Source organism: Sus scrofa, chromosome 2 (assembly GCF_054392235.1).
Source record: "Sus scrofa isolate SSC_HxYL_T2T_F1_AM1 chromosome 2, Sscrofa_HxYL_maternal_Yorkshire_Landrace_v2.0, whole genome shotgun sequence".
NCBI lineage: Eukaryota > Metazoa > Chordata > Mammalia > Artiodactyla > Suidae > Sus > Sus scrofa.
Window position 1 is genome coordinate 65,265,759 of NC_139384.1, and position 18,734 is coordinate 65,284,492.

General features: G+C 35.2%; 1 protein-coding gene and 1 pseudogene across 1 annotated transcript; one reads left to right on the plus strand and one right to left on the minus strand.

The window, feature by feature from the left end:
- The first annotated feature begins 11,974 nt into the window (after positions 1-11,974).
- On the plus strand, positions 11,975-12,254 carry LOC100736624 (small ribosomal subunit protein uS14 pseudogene; annotated as a pseudogene).
- A 2,854-nt stretch (positions 12,255-15,108) lies between these two features.
- LOC100517146 (olfactory receptor 14A16-like) lies at positions 15,109-15,949 on the minus strand. The gene is given in 3 exon segments (XM_085011686.1): positions 15,109-15,245; positions 15,248-15,385; positions 15,388-15,949. Coding segments are annotated over 3 exon segments (837 nt in total).
- Positions 15,950-18,734: the final 2,785 nt, after the last annotated feature.

The window sequence follows — 18,734 nt, forward strand, 5'->3', positions numbered from 1 at the left end:
TCTTTTGATCATTATGTAATGACCTTCTTTGTCCCTTAGAACATTCTTCATTTTAAAGTCTATTTTGTCTGATATGAGTATTGCTACTCCAGCTTTATTTTGATCCCCGTTTGCATGGAATTTTTTCTTCCATCCTCTCACTTTCAATTTGTATGTGTTCCTAGAAGTGATGTAGGTCTCTTGAAGACAGAATATATATGGGTCTTGTTTTTGTATCCATTCAGCCAGTCTATGTTTTTTGGTTTGACATTTAGTCCATAACATTTAACGTAATTATTGATATGTATGTTCTTATTGCCATTTTATTAATTGCTTTGGATTTGTTTTTGTTGCTCTTTTTTCTTCCCTTCTTCTCTTGTTCTCTCCTCTTGTGGTTTGGTGACTATGTTTAGTGTTGTATTCAAGTTGATTTTTCTTGTTTGTGTATCAATTGTATATTTTTTGGTTTGCAGTTATTCTGAAGTTTTGATATGAGTCTATATATGTATATGAAATTGTTTTAAGTTTTTAGTATCTTAATTGCAAGTGCATCTCCAGTGTCCTGCATTTGTACCCACCTCTTCTCATGATTTCTGATTTTGGTGTATAATTGTGCATGGATGATTCCATATCTTTACTGTATATATACCTTTACTGGTGAGCCTTGTCATTTGTGGAATTTTTGTTTCCTGTTGTGGCCTTTTCTTTTCTGCCTAGATAAGTTCCTTTAGTATTTGTTGTAAGGCTAGTTTGGCATTGCTGAATTCTTTTAGGTTTTGCTTAACTGTGAAAGTTTTGATTTCTCCTTCAAATCTGAATGAGAGCCTTGCTGGGTAGAGTAATCTTGGTTGGAGGATTTTTCCTTTCATCATGTTAAGTATATCATGCCACTCCCTTTGGCTTGCAGAGTTTCTGCTGAACAATCTGCCAATAACCTTATTGGGGTTCCCTTGTATGTTATTTGTTTCTTTTCCCTAGCTGCTTTCAAGATTTTCTCTTTTTCTTTAATTTTGGTCAGTTTGATTAACATGTGTCTAGGTGTATTCCTCCTTGCGTTTATTGTATATGGTACTTATTGTGCTTCCTGGGTTGGAGTGAGTGGTTCCTTTCCCATGTTAGGGAAGTTTTCAGCTATTATCTCTTGGAATATTTTTTCTGTCTCCCTTTCTCTCTCTCTTCTCCTTCTGGCACCCCTATAATATGGATGTTGGTGCATTTAATGTTGTCCCAGTGTTCTCTGAAACTCTCTTCATTTGTTTTCAATCTTTTTTCTCTTTTCTGTTCTGCATCAGTAATTTCCACTAATCTGTCCTTCACCTCGCTTATTTGTTCTTCTGCCTCCTGTATTCTGCTGTTAGCTGCTTCTGGTGAATGTTTTATTTCAGTTACTGTATTTTGCATCTCTTCTTAAGTTTTATATCTTGTATCTCTTTGCTCAGTGTTTCCTGTAAGTTACCCATCTTTGCCTCCAGTTTATTTCCAATGTCTTGCATCATCTTCAGCATCGACAGTCTAAAGTCTTTTTCCTGGAGGCTGAGAATCTCCTCATTGCTTCACTGATTTTCTGGGGTTTTTCCTTTCTCCCTCATCTGAGTTATAGTTCTCTGGCTTTTCATTTTTATAGGTCTTTGTTGTGGTGACCTTTTTACAGATAATAGAGTTGTAGCCTCTCTTGCTTCTGGTGTCTGTCCCCCTTGCGGCTGAAGCCCCTCTGGGGGCTTGGTGTAGGCTTCCTGATGGGAGGGGCTGATGCCTGCCCACTGGTAGGTGGAGCTGATCCTAATCCCTCTGGTGGGTGGGCTTAGTCTCTGGATGAGATTAGGGGCAGCTGTGTGCCTGAGGGGTCTTTAGGTAGCCTATTTACTTAGGGGCAGGGCCTTTTTGTGATCCCACCTGGATTGTTGTTTGCCCTGGGTCTTCTAAGTGCTGACTAACTTGATGAGTGCAGCCAGATTTTCCCATAATGGCCATCCCCAGAGAAAGGCACACTGCTGCATATTCCCGAGAGCTTTGCTTTCAATGTCCTTTCCTCACAACAAGCCACATTCACCCCTGTTTTCCCAGGATATCCTCCAAGAACTGCAGTCATGTTTGACCCAGATTCCTACGGAGACTTTGCTTTGCCCTGGGACCCAGTGCTTGTGAAAGTCTGTGTGTGCCTTTTAAGAATGGGGTCTCCATTTTCCCCAGTCCCATGGAGTTCCTGTTCACAAGCCCCACTGGTCTTCAATGCCAGATGCTCCAGGGGCTCTTTCTCCCAGTGCCAGATCCCCACATGTGAGAGTTTGATGTGGGACTCAGAACTCTCACTCCTGTAGGTGAATCTCTGTGAACCAGTTAATATCCAGTCAGTGGGGCTTCCCACCCGGGAGATATGGAATTGTTTATATTGCAATATCACCCCTCCTACCTCTTGATGTGGCCTTGTCTTTTTTTCTTCTAGAGTAGGATATCTTTTTAAAGGTTTCTGGTCCAACTGCAACTTTGCCAAATTCATTGATGAGCTATAATTGTTTTCTGGTGGCTTTCTGGTGGTTTTTAAAGGTTTCTGGTCCATTTTGGTGAAGATTGCTCACCCTTAAGTTGTGAATTTTGTTGTTTTTAGGAGAGAAATTGAGCTCCAGTCCTTCTATTCCACCATCTTAATTCCATCTCTGTAGCAGGACTTTAATACAAACATTGTCATTATCATCTACAGACATTCTGAATTCCTGAATGACCACTGACCACAGTAATTCAACCACTCTTTTGGTGGTTCTACTTTGAATGCCACTGATTAGTATTTAATAACCATAAGCAAAAAAAAAATTAACTTCAAATTTTAAGATTTTGAAAACTTATTTTAACTAGAGATACTTTAAATAAAAAATATACTTTCTGGAATAATAGTGAAATGGGCTATTTTTTGTGAATGCCCTGAAAATGTGAGATTACAATGTGTTTATAAATATTAATGGTGACTATAAACTGTTCAGAATTTTCAACTTACTAGACCATTATGATGTGAAAATAAAACAGGGAAAAGAGCCACTTAATTTAAAATTGGAGGAAACACTCTCACACTTGCACCTCCCATGGTCTCTGAGAAGAAAAGTGGGGGTGAGGTAAATTTTAATTTATTTTTTCTATACTTTGTATATTATGTCAATATCATTTGAATATATACTAATATTAAAAATACCAAAAAAAAAAGCAGAACTGAAGAGTTTATTGCTAAGTATTTAATTCTTTTTGATGTAATGGTAAATGGGATCATTTTCCTAATTTCTCTTTCTGACCTTTTGTTGTTAGTATATAGAAATGCAGTCAATTTCTATGTATTAATTTTGTATCCTGCAACTTTGCCAAATTCATTGATGAGCTATAATGGTTTTCTGGTGGCATCTTTAGGATTTTCTTGGTACAATATCATGTCATATGCAAATACTGATAGTTTTATTTCTTCCTTTCCAATTTGGATTCCTTTTATTTCTTTTTCTTCTCTGACTGCCATTGCTAGGCCATCAAAAACTATGTTGAATAGTAGTGGCAAGAGCAGATATCCTTGTCTCATTCCTGATCTCAGCAGGAATTCTTTTAGCTTTTCACCATTGAGAATGATGTTAGCTCTGGATTTGTCATATATGGCCTTAATTATGTTGAGGTAGGTTTCCTCTATGCCCACTTTCTGAAAGGTTTTTATCAGAAGTATGTGTTGGATTTTGTCAAAAGTGTTTTCTGCATCTATCGAGGGGGTCATATGGTTTTTATTCTTCAGTTTGTTAGTGTGGTGTATCACACTGATGGATTTCAGATATTGAAGTATCCTTGCATCCCTGGGATAAATCCCACTTGATCATGATGTAGAATCCTTTTAATGTATTGTTGGATGGGGTTTGCTAGTATTTTTTTTTTTGGAGGAGGATTTTTTCATCTATGTTCATCAGTGAAATTGGCCTGTTATTTTCTTTTTTTGTGGGATCTTTGTCTGGTTTTGGTATCAGGGTGATGGTGGCCTCATAGAATGAGTTTGGGAGTGTTCCATCCTCTGCAATGTTTTTTGGAATATTTCAGGATTATAGGTGTTAGCTCTTCTCTAAATGTTTGATAGAAATCACCTGTGCAGCCATCTGGTCCTGGACTTTTGTTTATTGGAAGATTTTTAATCATAGTTTCAATTTCAGTTCTTCTGATTGGTCCATTCGTCTTTTCCATTTCATCTTGGTTTACTCTTAGAAAATTGTATTCTTCTAAGAATTTGTCCATTTGTTTTAGGTTTTCCATTTTATTGGCATATAGTTGCATATAGTAGTCTTTTATGATCCTTTGTATTTCTTTCTCTCTTTTTTTTTTTATCTTTTTGCCTTTTCTAGGGCTGCTCCCATGGCATATGGAGGTTCCCAGACTAGGGGTCAAATCAGAGCTATAGCTGCCAGCCTACCCCAGAACCACTGCAATGCCAGATATGATCCGCATCTGTGACCTACACCACAGCTCACAGAAATGCCATATCCTTGACACGCTGAGTGAGGCCAGGGATCAAACCCGCAGCCTCATGGTTCCTGGTTGGATTTATTAACCACTGAGCCCTGATGGGAACTCCCTGATCCTTTGTTTTTCTGTAATGTCTGCTGTAACTTCTCCTTTTTCATTTCTCATTTTATTGATTTGAGGCCTATCTTTTTTTTCTTCATAAATCTGACTAAGGGTTTATCAATTTTGTTGATCTTTTCAAACAATAAGCTTTTAGTTTCATTGATCTTTTCTGTGGTTTTCTTCATTTCTATTTCATTGATTTCTGCTCTGATCTTTATGATTTCTTTCCTTCTACGAACTTTAGGTCTTTTCATTTCTCTCTCTTGCTGCTTTAGATGTAAAGTTAGGTAGTTTATTTGATTTTTTTTAAATTGTTTCCTGAAGTAGGCATGTATTGCTATAAACTTCCCCGTTAGAACTGCTTTTGCTGCATACCAGATTTTGGAGTGTTGTATCTTTGTTGTCATTACTTCTAGCTACTTTTTAATTTCCTCTTTGATTTCTTCAGTGATCCATTGGCTGTTTAGTAGCATGTTGTTTAGTCTCCACATGTTTGTGTATTCTGCAGTTTTTTTCTTGTGTTTGATTTCTAGTCTTATAGCATTGTGGTTGGAAAAGATGCTTGATATGATTTCAATTTTCTTAAAGTTACAGAAGCTTGATTTGTGGCCCAGAATGTGATCAATCCTAGATAATGTTACATGTGCACTTGAGAAGAATGTGTTTTCTGCTGCTTTTGGATGAATTGTCCTATAAATATCTATTAAGTCCATCTAGTCTAATGCTTCATTTAAGGTCTGTGTTTCCTTGTTGATTTTCTATCTGGATGATCTGTCCATTGCTGTGAGTGGAGTGTTAAAGTCCACCATGATTACTGTGTTATTGTCAATTTCTCTTTTTAAGGTGAGGTGATCCTATGTTGGGTGCATGTATATTTACACTTGTTGTTTATTCTTCTTGGATTGGTCATTTGATAATTATGTAATTTCCTGCATTTTCTCTTATAATTTTTTTTATTTTAAGGTCTATTATGTATGATATGAGTATTGCTACTCTAGCTTTCTTTCTTTCCTGTTTTTCTTTGAACAATATTTTATTTCTTTTCTTTTTTTAATTTCCACAATACATTATTTTTTTTCTACTGTACAATATGGTGACCCAGTTATGCATACCATATATACATTCTTTTTTCTCCCATTATCATGCTCCATTGCATGTGACTAGACTTGTTTCCCAGTGCTACACAGCAGGATCTCATTGCTAATCCATTCCAAAGGAATAGTCTGCATCTATTAACCCCAAATTCCCAATTCATCCTACTCCATCCCCTCTCCCTTAACAACCATAAGTCTTTTCCACAGTACAAGATTTTCTTTTCTGTGGAAAAGTTCATTTATGCCATCTCTTAGATTCCATATAAAAGTGATATCATATGGTATTTATCTTACTCTTTCTGACTAACTTCACTTAGTATGAAAGTTTCTAGTTCCATCTATGTTGCTGCACATGACATTATTTTGTTCTTTTTTTATGCCTGATGAGTATTCAACTGTGTAAATATACCACATTATTTTGTTCTTTTTTTATGCCTGATGAGTATTCAACTGTGTAAATATACCACATCTTCCTAAACCAATCATCTCTTGCTGGACATTTGGGTTGATCCCATGTCTTGGCTATTGTGAATAGTGCTACAATGAATATACAGATGCCTGTGTCTTTTTCAAGGAAAGTTTTTTCCAGATGCCCAAGAGTGGGATTTCTGGGTCATATGGTAGTTCTATGTATACTTTTCTAAGGTATATCCATACTGTTCTCCATAATGGTTGTACCAGCTTACATTCCCACCAACAGTGCAGGAGGGTTCCCTTTTCCCACACCCCCTCCAGCACTTGTTATTTGTGGACTTTTAACGATAGGCATTCTGACAGTTGTGAGGTGGTATCTCATGGTAATTTTGATTTGCATTTTTCTAATAATCAGGGATGTTGAGCATTGTTTCAAGTGTTTATTGGCCATCTGTATGTCTTCCTTGGAGAAATGTCCATTTAGGCCTTTTGCCCAATTTTCCATTGGGCTGTTGGTTTTTTTGCTGTTGAGTTGTATAAGTTGCTTGCATATTCTAGAGATTAAGCCCTTGTCTGTTGCATCATTTGAAACTATTTACTCCCATTCTGTCAGTTGTCTTTTTGTTTCCTCTTTGGTTTCCTTTTCTGTGAAAAACTTGTCAGTTTGATTAGGTCCCATTGGTTTATTTTTGTTTTTCTTTCTGTTGCTTTTGGAGACTGACCTGAGAAAACATGTGTAAGGTTGATGTCAGAGAATGTTCTGCCTATGTTCTCTTCCAGGAGTTTGATGGTGTCTTGTCTTATATTTAAGTCTTTCAGCCATTTTGAATTTATTTTTGTGCATGGTGTGAGGGTGTGTTCTAGTTTCATTGCTTTGCATGCAGCTATCCAGGTTTCCCAGCAATACTTGCTGAAAAGATTTTCTTTTTCCATTTTATATTCTTGCCTCTTTGTCAAAGATTAATTAACCAAAGATGTATGGTTTTATTTCTGGGTTCTCTAGTATGTTCCATTGGTCTCCCTGTCTATTCTTCTACCAGGACCACACTGTCTTGATCACTGTGCCTTTGTAATACTGCTTGAAGTCTGGGAGAGTTATGCCTCCTGTTTAGTTTTTGTTCCTCAGAATTGCCTTGGCAATTCTGGGTGTTTTGTAGTTCCATATAAATTTTTGGATTGTTTGTTCTAGTTCTGTGAAAAATTGTCATGGGTAATTTGATAAGGATTGCATTGAATCTGTAGATTGCTTTGGGTGGTATGACTATTTTTTACATATTACTTTTTCCAGCCCAGGAGCATGGAATATCTTTCCATTACTTTATATCTTCTTTAATTTCCTTGATTAATTTCTATAGTTCTTGGCATGTAAGTTCTTTACCTCTTTGGTCAGATGTATTCCCAGGCATTTATCTTTGGGGGGGTGCAATTTCAAAACGTATTGTATTTTCATATTCCTTTTCTAATATTCATTGTTAGTATACAGAAATGTGACTGATTTCTGAATTTTAATCTTATATCCCACTCCTTTGCTGAATTTGTTGATCAGTTCAAGTATTTTTTGAGTTGATTCCTTAGGGTTTTCTATGTATAGTATCATGTAATCTGCATATAGTGACAGTTCCAGCCTTCTTTTGATTACCGTTTGCGTAGAGTATTTTCTTCCATGTACGCACTTTCAATTTCTATGTGTCCTTAGAAGTGAAATGGGTCTCTTGAAGACAGCATATATATAGATCTTATTTTTGTATCCATTCAGCCAGTCTATGTCTTTTGGTTGGGGTATTTAGCATTTACATTTAAGTTAATTATTGATATGTATGTTCTTATTGCCATTTTATTAACTGTTTTGGATTTGTTTTTTTTATCCCCTCCCCATTCTGTTAGTCTTTCCTTTGTCGTTTATGAGTATGTTTAGTTTTGTATTTGAGTTTATTTTTCTTACTTCTGTGTGTACCATTTATAGATTTTTGGTTTGCTGTTACACTGAAGTTTTGATATTGGAGTGTGTATATATATACGTATATGAGATTGTTTTAAGTTTTTGGTCTCTTAATTGAAAGGGCATCTCCTGTTTTCAGGTAGAACTAAAGGGAAATAAAACAGAATGCATGGCTTAATAGATGTTCCAGAATTTTAAAGTCAATACATTAATTCAAATTCTATTTTCCACTAAAATTTTGGTGTTATAATAATTCAATAAGTAGAGGGGCACAATTTGAATGTATTCATAAAGTTGTTATGATAAGTTGATAAATGGAAGCCAGTAGAACCACCCTTCTAAGAGGTCCTAAATCCAGGAATTTAAGGTTGCCCTCTGGTCCCTCAGAGAATAAGTGCTTTCTCTCATCCTAACCCTTGGCCACTTTTTTCTAGTTAATTTCTAACCAATTATAAATGTAAACTCATGCAAAATATTACCTTATTAACCTTGAACCAATGCCAGAGCCTGAAAGTAAAGATTAAATCTCAGCAGTCATACACAAATTGTGGACATAAGCTCTCTAGGTCATGGAACAGGCAGCTCTTCTTGAATAAAATTATCTTTTGATGACAGGTAACAATGACTACTCTTTCCTTTCATATTTATAAAGAAAAATGGAGTACAGAACAGAAAAATGTGTCCCATCACATAATGGTTATTGGGATATGCTCTTCTTTTTTTCATGTTTGACTGCCAAGTCCAATAAATGCTGAGAAAAATATCTACAAATTTGATACATTTGAAGAGTATATTTGCTCAAGTCCTTCTCTTCTGCCCTCAGGAAGAAGTTGCAATATTGTCATGTGCATCTTTGGAAGAAACTTGCACCAAAGGTTAGAAAATGATTGAAACAACTTGTTTGAAGGACCAAGATGATTCAAGGATGATGCTGAAAATTTCTCTAATGTCTAGAAAATATGCACTTTTTTAAAAAAGAAACTGGTGTTACTGACTCATTATACTGCCACTGAGAGGCCACTGTTGCTATGGTAGTTTGTGGGAATTATGTAGGCAGGCTACCATGCAAGGAACTCTTCTGTACTAAATAGATCAGGAATTGCTAATCTTGATGTCTTATACTTCTATTGTGAACATTTTTGTCTCATATCAACTAAAAAATACAATCACAGTATGATCCTAATGTATGTTTTTCCCATATTCTGCCTGGGATATATTCTTTTTTTTTTTTTTTTTTTTTTTTTTTTTTTTTTTGTCTTTTGTCTTTTTACCATTTCTTGGGCCGCTCCGCGGCATATGGAGGTTCCCAGGCTAGGGGTCGAATCGGAGCTGTAGCCACCAGCCTATGCCAGAGCCACAGCAATGCGGGATCCGAGCCGTGTCTGCAACCTACACCACAGCTCATGGCAACGCCGGATCGTTAACCCACTGAGCAAGGCCAGGGACTGAACCCGCAACCTCATGGTTCCTGACTGGGACATATTCTGTATCATCTTTGACCTCATTGACAAACCCACACATTATTAAAATTTTTATTTTATTTTGTTACATTTTGTTGTATTTTTTAAATTTTATTTTTCTCACATTCTAGAGTAGTGTTTAATGAATGAATTTTGGACTAGGCTAATTATTATTTTTACTAGAATGTGACCTATAATGAATGTGTTAGTTATGCATGTGTAAATGTTCAGTCATGTTTTGAGTTAGATTGACCATGTAAACTAAAAGAAGTATATTGTTTCCAGTAATAATTTTCTAACACATCACAGAATGTCTGTAGATTTTTTCCCATAGAGCTATTTTATGAGCTGATTTGGACCAGATGATTTTTTTATCATGCTTCATATAAAGATCTCATGATATTCCATGTATCTATTCCATATGGAGTTTTTCTTATGATAATACTGTCAAAAACATTAAGGATTACATATATCATAAACCTTTGCTCAACACTAGCTCTACAAATTTGGTCAAAGATCAAATGTTTTTGTGAGTGTATGTGCCTATATGTTGTATACTTACATATAAATTTAGAGATAGTTTCCTAAAAAAATTCATTAGAAATTGTAAATTGTGTGTATAATATATATATTCATGAAATCCCTATAACTGAAAATTCTATATTTTGTTATTAGCTATTAAATACATACAGATGCTGTACTTTAAGTACCATATTATTATCCTCATTTCAGGCATTAATCATATATACATTTATTATTAAATCAGGAGAATATATAACATTCAGTGAGATATTGCACCAAACCATTCAGAATGACATGAGATTTAGCTTCTTATAACCTCAAAATTAAGATAAGAATGGAGTATGCTGCCATTCAGTAAGCTAATACAGAATATCCAGTGTTTGGTTGCAACCACAATCAAGGATGGATCTTCAGAGAGCACATGGATTTGGAAAGACAAAGAAAACATTGAGTTGTGTGTTGTGTTTAAGGGAAAAGAGTCTATCAGTAATGATTGAGCACAGATAGTGGATGAAAAGTGGCCACTAGCTCCAATGAACTTTTAAGGAACTATCTAAGAAATAGGGGTTTACTGAAATGTGCTAAGGGTGTAGATACTACTGACTAAGGAGTAGCTGGAAACAGACTGCGAGCAGCAGTGTGCATTTGGCAGGTGTGAGATAAGGTAATTTCACTTACACAGGGGAAAATTTTATTTGCCTTTTAGGCAGCATTCTCTTCACCACGAAGCTCTACAGACAGATGAATGTTGGAATTATTCTCCTAACTTTCAAGTCTCACAAAGGTAAAAAAAGAAAAGAAAAAATAATCTCACTTTATGTCTTACATATTGTTATCTGACCTTCTTCTAGACCACTAGTTTGATCTTCATCAGCACATCAGCTGCATGTTAAATTTGTATGAATATAGTATTTATTTATTTAGACTCTATTTATCATATTTAAAAAGCCTCTGTTCAAACAAATATTCTAGCTACAGATTTATTTCCTTCTGCTCTTATGTCTTTAATCACTTAGTATGTAATCTTTCTACCTGAATCCTGTCTGGAGATGATGTCACTGCTTGTAATGGCTTTAGGGTGAAGACCTAATGGTGTAGTGTATTTATATGGGAAAGAACTGTGGAACTCTTTGGGGGCTGCATATGAAACTGGTTCTTTTCATTTCAATGATGCTGGCTGTCTTTACACTTTTTTAAAAAAAAAATCTATTCTTCGTATCACTAATACAGTGTACATCATCAGTCCTAAGAGTTATGCTGGAATTTCAAAGTTTCATTACAGACATTTTTTTCCATGCAAATCTCTGATATCAAGTACATTTTTATATTTTTTCTTCAATCATTGACTATAACTTTTCTGATAGTACAGTGACTGTTAATAATCTTACATACTGACTCTCTTTCTGAATTATTTGGGTTATAATTTTTACCTTATAAGTTTTCATGATGTAGCTGTTAAAAAATCAATTAACCATCGGCAGCAACATGGATGGAACTAGAGACTCTCATACTAAGTGTAGTAAGTCAGGAAGAGGATGATAAATACCATACGGTATAACTTTTATCTGGAATCTATTATACAGCACAAAAGAACCGATCTACAGAAAATAAAAAACCCACGGACTTGGAAAACAGAATTGTGGTTGCCAGGGGGGAGAGGGAGGGAACGGGATGGACTGGGAATCTGGCATTAATAGATGCAATGGATAAGCAATGAGATCCTGATGCATAGTGCTGGGAACTATACTTAGTCTCTTGTGATGGAGTATGATGGAGGATAATGTGATAAAAGTAACGTGTGTGTATATGTGTGTGTGTGTGTGTGTGTGAGAGAGAGAGAGAGAGACTGGAACACTTTTCTGTACAGCAGAAAATTGATGGAACACTCTAAAACAACTATAATTGAAAAAATAAAAATCACTAAAAAAGCAATTAAAACAAAAGGAAATGTGGTATCCCTAAAAAAATTAAATATTTATAACAAAGCCTGTCCTTTTGCCTCGTTGCAGCCGAGAGAGCAAGATGGGTCACCAGCAGCTCTACTGGAGGCATCCGAGAAAATTTGGTCAGGGTTCTCGCTCTTGCCACCTCTGCTCAAACTGGCACGGTCTGATCCAGAAATACCGCCTCAATATGAGCGGCCAGTGCTTCTGCCAGTATGCAAAGGATATTGGCTTCATCAAGTTGGACTAAGCTTCCTTGAATGGGTCATCCAGGACATCTACCTTATGCAGAAACAATGTTAGTTCTTTGTATATAAAATAAATATTTAAAAATTGTAAAAAAAATAACATTAAAATGTGAACTTTTTAAAATAAAAATGTAATATCTGATGAGTGATAAAATGTACTTTGAATATTCTAGAGAAAATATAAATTTTCTCCATTTATATGGTGGTTCAGTTGAAACTGATATAAAATTTATATGATGGAGCTGAATATAATCAGAAACATGAACTAAAGATTAAAATCCCCTTACACAGAAGTTGGCTATTCTCCCATGCAAATTTTGTGTATGAGAAATATATGTTTATGTTTTATTGGAAAGAGAAATGACCATACAACTACTGATTCTAGAATAAGTGAGTTTATTATTTGGACAAGTGAATGTTATGTTTGTATAGATTGCCCCATACCCCCAACTCAGAACAATAAAAACTATGTATGTTAAATTAAGATAAATGTAAAAGCAGAAAATTAAGAATGATATTTTCCTCATTTTATGATATAGAATAACTTTCTGCAGAAAAGTAGCATGAAGAAAAGATTATAATTTTCATTTAAAAATAGATAATATATATATATTTATAATTTAAACAAAATTAAAGTGCAAATGACCTACTAGAAAATATTTTAAATATACGTAAATGCTATTATTAACATAATTTATATGTACATAGCCACTCCATAATAGAGCTCATGTAACATTATCAGTTGAATGTCAGAGACGTGCTCATTAGAAGTGGAAGAAGTGAGAAAATTTTTATTATATTGCACTGTATTATATCAGAATGTTGTCAAGAATTTAGGACATTGTAAGTTTAAGCCTTTTTATTTTTTCACAAAAAAAAATTCACCTTAGAAATCAGACCAATGGAAAAAAAATGTCAGTCTTATTACAGATAATGTATAAGTTGGAGGATATGCTGGGGTCATGGAATAAATTGAGTAATGGCATTTTCTTAACAAACCTACACATTAGCATACATTTTGAGGAAAAAAAAAAAAGAACCAAAATAATGAGATTATGTTTGGCTACAGAAAGCAGAAAATCAGGCCCAGGATTAGAGTGAAGAGAGATGAAATAAAACAAATCTCCTAGGGTTAATAGCTTTTCTAACACTTCAGATGAATAAAGCAAGCATTTTAATAGATGCTATTACTTACCAGGAATTTAATCTGCCTTCTAGTGGAATCAGGCATAATAAAATTTTCTAAGGTTATTACGTAGAAATCATTTCTTTCTCTTGAGACAGAAGGCATAAAATCAATTACTCTTCCCTGTCCTTCTCCCAACCAAAAAAGTATTTTACAGTATCTACCCATGAACTACATGAGTTCTGGTACCTGATACCCCAGGACAATGGCTAATCATCCGCTGGAAGCAACTAGCCTCCTTTCCATCCGGCTGTCTGGCTCTCACATTCATGAGGCTGCTCTACATTATTACCACTGTTGTTCTGGGTGTCTTGCTGATACTACCGGATGAGCAGAGAGCTAAAACAATAGACATTGTCACTTATATTAATGCCTTCTATTCAATGTCCCTAAAGCTAAATATTCATTGAGTATTTTACTCATCCTTAATGTTATCCAGCCTCATCATCCAGATTTACTGTTCTGAGTTACTACAATGAGATTACATGCCTTAAAAAGACCCAGCTGAACTCACAGGAGAGCCACAGACAGTGCAAATGCTCTGAAGTTCTGTTTTAGGTCACACAATAAACTATTCATGAAGATATAATCCTACTTTGAGGAGAATGCAATTTACTCAAATAAAGAGATATTTATCACAGGTTTACAGAAATACATGCCAAATTACAACTAGAATAAGCATTATAATAGAGAGGGACAAAATTCTCAAGAAGCATATAATAGGAGAAACTGAGCTAGTCTGGAGCAAATCTGTGGCAAAAGAAGTTTCATGGACCTTGTAAAAAGTAGGGACATATTTCACTAGATTTTGAATAAAGAAATAGAGAAAAAAATCATAGTGGTCTGTATTTTCAGAAGTTGGAGGTCTAAACTTATTGTTTGCAAACTTAATTTTCTTGGGTTTTGTTTTTATTTCCTAAACCATATCTAAGACATTAAATAAGTGATAAAAATTTGCTGTATCTGTCTTCACTTCATAAAAAAAAGTTGATCAAACTTCTCTCTCTGTATATTTCGAGCTCTTAAAATTTTCTTCAATTTCTTTACATTCTGCCTACTCTCGTTCTTCCCTTATCTCTTTCTCATTGTCTTTCCTGACAAAACACTGTGGTTTCCTATCTTGGATCAGTCACACATCTTCTCTAACCTTTTGTTGCCTTTTGTCCTGGGGTTCGTTTACTTTTAATTTCAATCAGTTTTCACTTTGTTTCTGCTACTCTCCAGATTCATTCCTCATTATCATTCAAAACTGCTGTTCTGTTTTTATTTAACATGTATAATTCAATAGTATTTAGTGTATTCAGGGTTTTGCAGGGATCACATAACATCTACCTATTTCCTCTAATTTGAGAATTAATTACATGTATCATATCACATGGTATTTCAGATATCACCTCTGCTAAGAGTGACCATAAATCTGAATTAGTTGACAGAGCCCAAGTGTACATCTGATGCCCCAGCATCCTGCCCAGTTTACCACTTGTCACAGAAAAATTACTTCCCATTAGGATGCCAAATGTAAGAGCAACATATATATGACCAAATCCAAGGAGAATCCTACTGGTTTTGCCATTCATTTGGTATAAGCAGGCATAGTGGTTACTAGCACCATTTTTATAGCAAAAACCAAAATTTTCATGATAATTTTAATTCCACATATTTAATATTGTTGTCAGAGTATGCCATAGGTACCTCAGAAAAGTATGCCTGTGAATTAAAAGATCATGATGTATGCGAAATTAATTCTTCTAATTTGATTGAAAATATCTGGCCTTTCTCAGTTTCCTTAGTGACATTTTCATATCCTTATTTCTCAGACTATAGATGAGAGGGTTCATAGTGGGTGGAACCACAGTATAGAATACTGAAATTAACAAGTCCAAAGTGATGGATATTTGGGCAAGGAGTGTAGATAGGCAAAAAACCCTGAAGAGAGAAACAAAGTCACAACAAGGAGGTGAGGCAAGCATGTAGAGAAGGCTTTGGACCTGCCTTCTCTGTAGGGCAACTTCAGCACTGTGGAAATGAACTTGTAAGAGAGAGCAGTTGTGGGACATCACAGAAGAACTGATGAACTTCAGGAGACCCACATATGGGTATGGAAAAGGTAGAAGCTGTATGCAGGATGGCATTGAGTCCTCCACTGAGCCATGAAGAGGCAGCCATCTCCACACAGGATCTGTGGCTCATGATGACGTCATACCTGAGTGGGAGGCAGATGGCAACATACCGGTCATAGGACATGACTGTGAGCAGTGCTACTTCTGTAGTGGCTAAGAGGAAAAAGAAAAATACCTGTGAAACACATCCAAAGAATGAAATGCTGTTGTGATTCATCAGAGAATTCATGATAGATTTGGGGACAGTGATGGAAATGAGGCAGAGATCCAGAAAAGATAAGTTCTTCAGGAAGAAGTACATTGGGGTGTGGAGGCAATGGTCCTTGGTGATGAGGGTGATAATGAGAAGATTCCCAAATAGGGCAGCCAGGTAAATTAGCAAAAAGAACACAGCATGTAAGATCTGGATCTCCCGAATATCAGTGAATCCCATGAGAAAGAATGTGCTTCCAGAAGTAAAGTTGTTCATTTCTTTTAATCACTTTCTCTAAAAAAAAAGAAGAAGAAATAAAAAAAATAAAGAAAAGGAAAAAAAGAAGCAAACAACTTGAGACTCAGCCTGAGAAGTTTTCCTGTTCTGATTTCTTCACTGCTCTTTCTCCCATTCACTTGCACATCTGTTAGGAAATTTGAGACCACGTGAGACTAACACCAGGAAGCTTCCATTGAGGTTGCTTTTCTACACTGATCATATTGCAATATTACTAAAGGGGTAGATACTTCCAGTTCAAATCATCTACCTCATGTTTCTATCTAAATCAATGCCCTTGCCCTGTATCATGCTCAAGTGAAATTTACATATTATATTGTGCAAAATGTAGTGTGAAAAGCCATGGCTTTTGAGCCATCAGTCCCTAATACAAATTTCACCTAGCCATTCCTTTCCTTTTCAATGAGTAAATTATCCAAGTGTTAGTTTACTCATTTCCAGAGTGACCTTTCTCATCTGATTATAATTTTGATTCAATTGAACAATACATAGAGCAGCAACTAGAATAACTCATTGACAGAAAGATCCTTAACAAACATAATTTTCTCTACTCAACCTTTCTTCCTTATTTCAGAGTCAGGAAAACTATGAAAAACTGTGAAATAAGAAAACTATGTGTGTGTTTGTGTGCACACACCCATGTCTATGCGTGTGTGTGTGTCTGTTTACTGGATCATCTTTACATTTTATTATCTTTGAGGTGTTTTACATTTCTTGTAGTTGTAGGAAGTGGTCAATAACTCAAGTTATTCTTGTTCATTGAAATACAAATTAGGTGCATTCTATAGAATATTGACTATCACTCTGTGGTCAGACCCATTTACATCTGCTTGTATATACTCTTCTTTTCTGCCCCTATATATGCGGCACTTTAATTTTCTACCTCCCTTTAAATCCATTAAAATAGCTTGCTGATTCCCTTATAATTAATGAGTTCAATAAAATTTTGACCTCTGTTTTTGTGTGCATTTTTCCTCTTTTTAAAAATATCTCTTAGCACTTGACATGAATAGCAACTGCTGATATTAAGAACTTTTTTATTCCCCTATAAAAGTAATTTATCTCACTTATATGTGAAAAAACAAACAAACACACAAACAGCCAGCATAGAGACATAGAATAGATATTGGTGTTTTGCAAAGATTGAGAGTGGGTGTGAGAAAAAGAGTGAACATAGTCAAATGGTACAAAGTTCCAGTTAAAAGACTTGTATGTTCTGGGGACTAATAAACAGCATGGTTCACTATAGTTAACCATACATTTTTATATATCTGAAATTTACTAAGAAAGTAAATTTTAAAATTCTCACCATACAAAAATTAAAAAAAAAAAGCCCTCAAAACTATGTGAGGTGTCATATGTTAATTACACATGCAATAATCATTTTGCTATATATATATATATATATATATATATATATATATATCAAAATGTCTACACTCTTTATCTTAAACTTATGTAAGATAACTGGAAAAAAATAGTTTATTTTCCCTAATTTGCTTTTGCTTTTCTTCTTGTCCATTTTCAAGCCTAGTTTGGAGGTTTCGGCGATCAAAATAAGTTCCCAGCAACAATCCCAACTTTCCTCTGATAATAGAGTTATTTACCTCAAATTTACCCTGAATTTACATCTTAGTTAACAAATGCAATCATAGTATTTCCCTACTCTACAATTATAATAAATAAGATGGCATTTATTGGGCCAAATGAGGGTAGACACTAATGCTTCTTTCTGAGGGCATCACTGTGGATTGGCTGAAGAAATGTGGGAAATGAAATTCTTAACCTTAGGAATGTTGATACTATTTAGGAGGCAAAATGAGAGTAATACTTCCTCAAAGCCAGGGAACAGATGAACAAAGCAGGATTTCAGCAGCCTAAGGAATGTGTAGGTAGAATACTTTATAAGGAAATGTGTGTGGATGTGATTTGAAGTAAGATGGTTAGGAGTTGTGGGTCATGAGCTCGGCTTTCACTATGTCTACACTGACCACAACAGACACTTGAGAGCTGAAAGAGGGTGACATAATAAAAGTGGTATTTCCTAGTTCTTAACAGTTCTCCATGGTTAGTAACTTTTGAAAGGAATATTTTTTTTTTTGATGAAGCAAAAACAGTGAGCAAATTGTTTTAATAATATATACATGTTTCTTAAAAGAAGATCTGGAATGAAATAGATATGAGTTGCAAAGAGAAAACACAAAATAACTTAAACATGAGAAAGACATGGAAGTTTTGAATGTATTATTGAACACATGAAAGGTTAAAATAAAACTCTGGACACAGGTGGGGTATGAATTGTTCTACCTATACTTTGAAACCAGGCAAGAAGTAGAATGTGCTTGTCTGTTTTCACATTATTCTGCCTCTTTCCCACATTGTCTATGTTCTGAACCCCAATGCTATAGCACATTTCCCTGCTCATTAAAGACTTGTAAGAAAAGGCCTGCAAGAGAGTATTCTTACTTCTGGAATGATGGACAACTTATTTTACAACCCAATATAAAATGGTTATGTGCATTTGTGTAAATTATGAAAGAAAATGTTTAAAAATAATAATTCTTACTGGTTTTAAGAATGTCCTTGCATCAACAATGCATTCTTGGGGGTGTTTTGTGGGGATGATAAAGCTATTATTTGTCCCTTAAAATATTAGCAGACTTCCAATAGCCTCGTTCACCCTGGGGTTAGGATGAAACTGGCACTGTCCTCTCTTCCTTTCCTTACTCCTGCCACCAACAAAAAGACTCCTAGCCGTACCTGT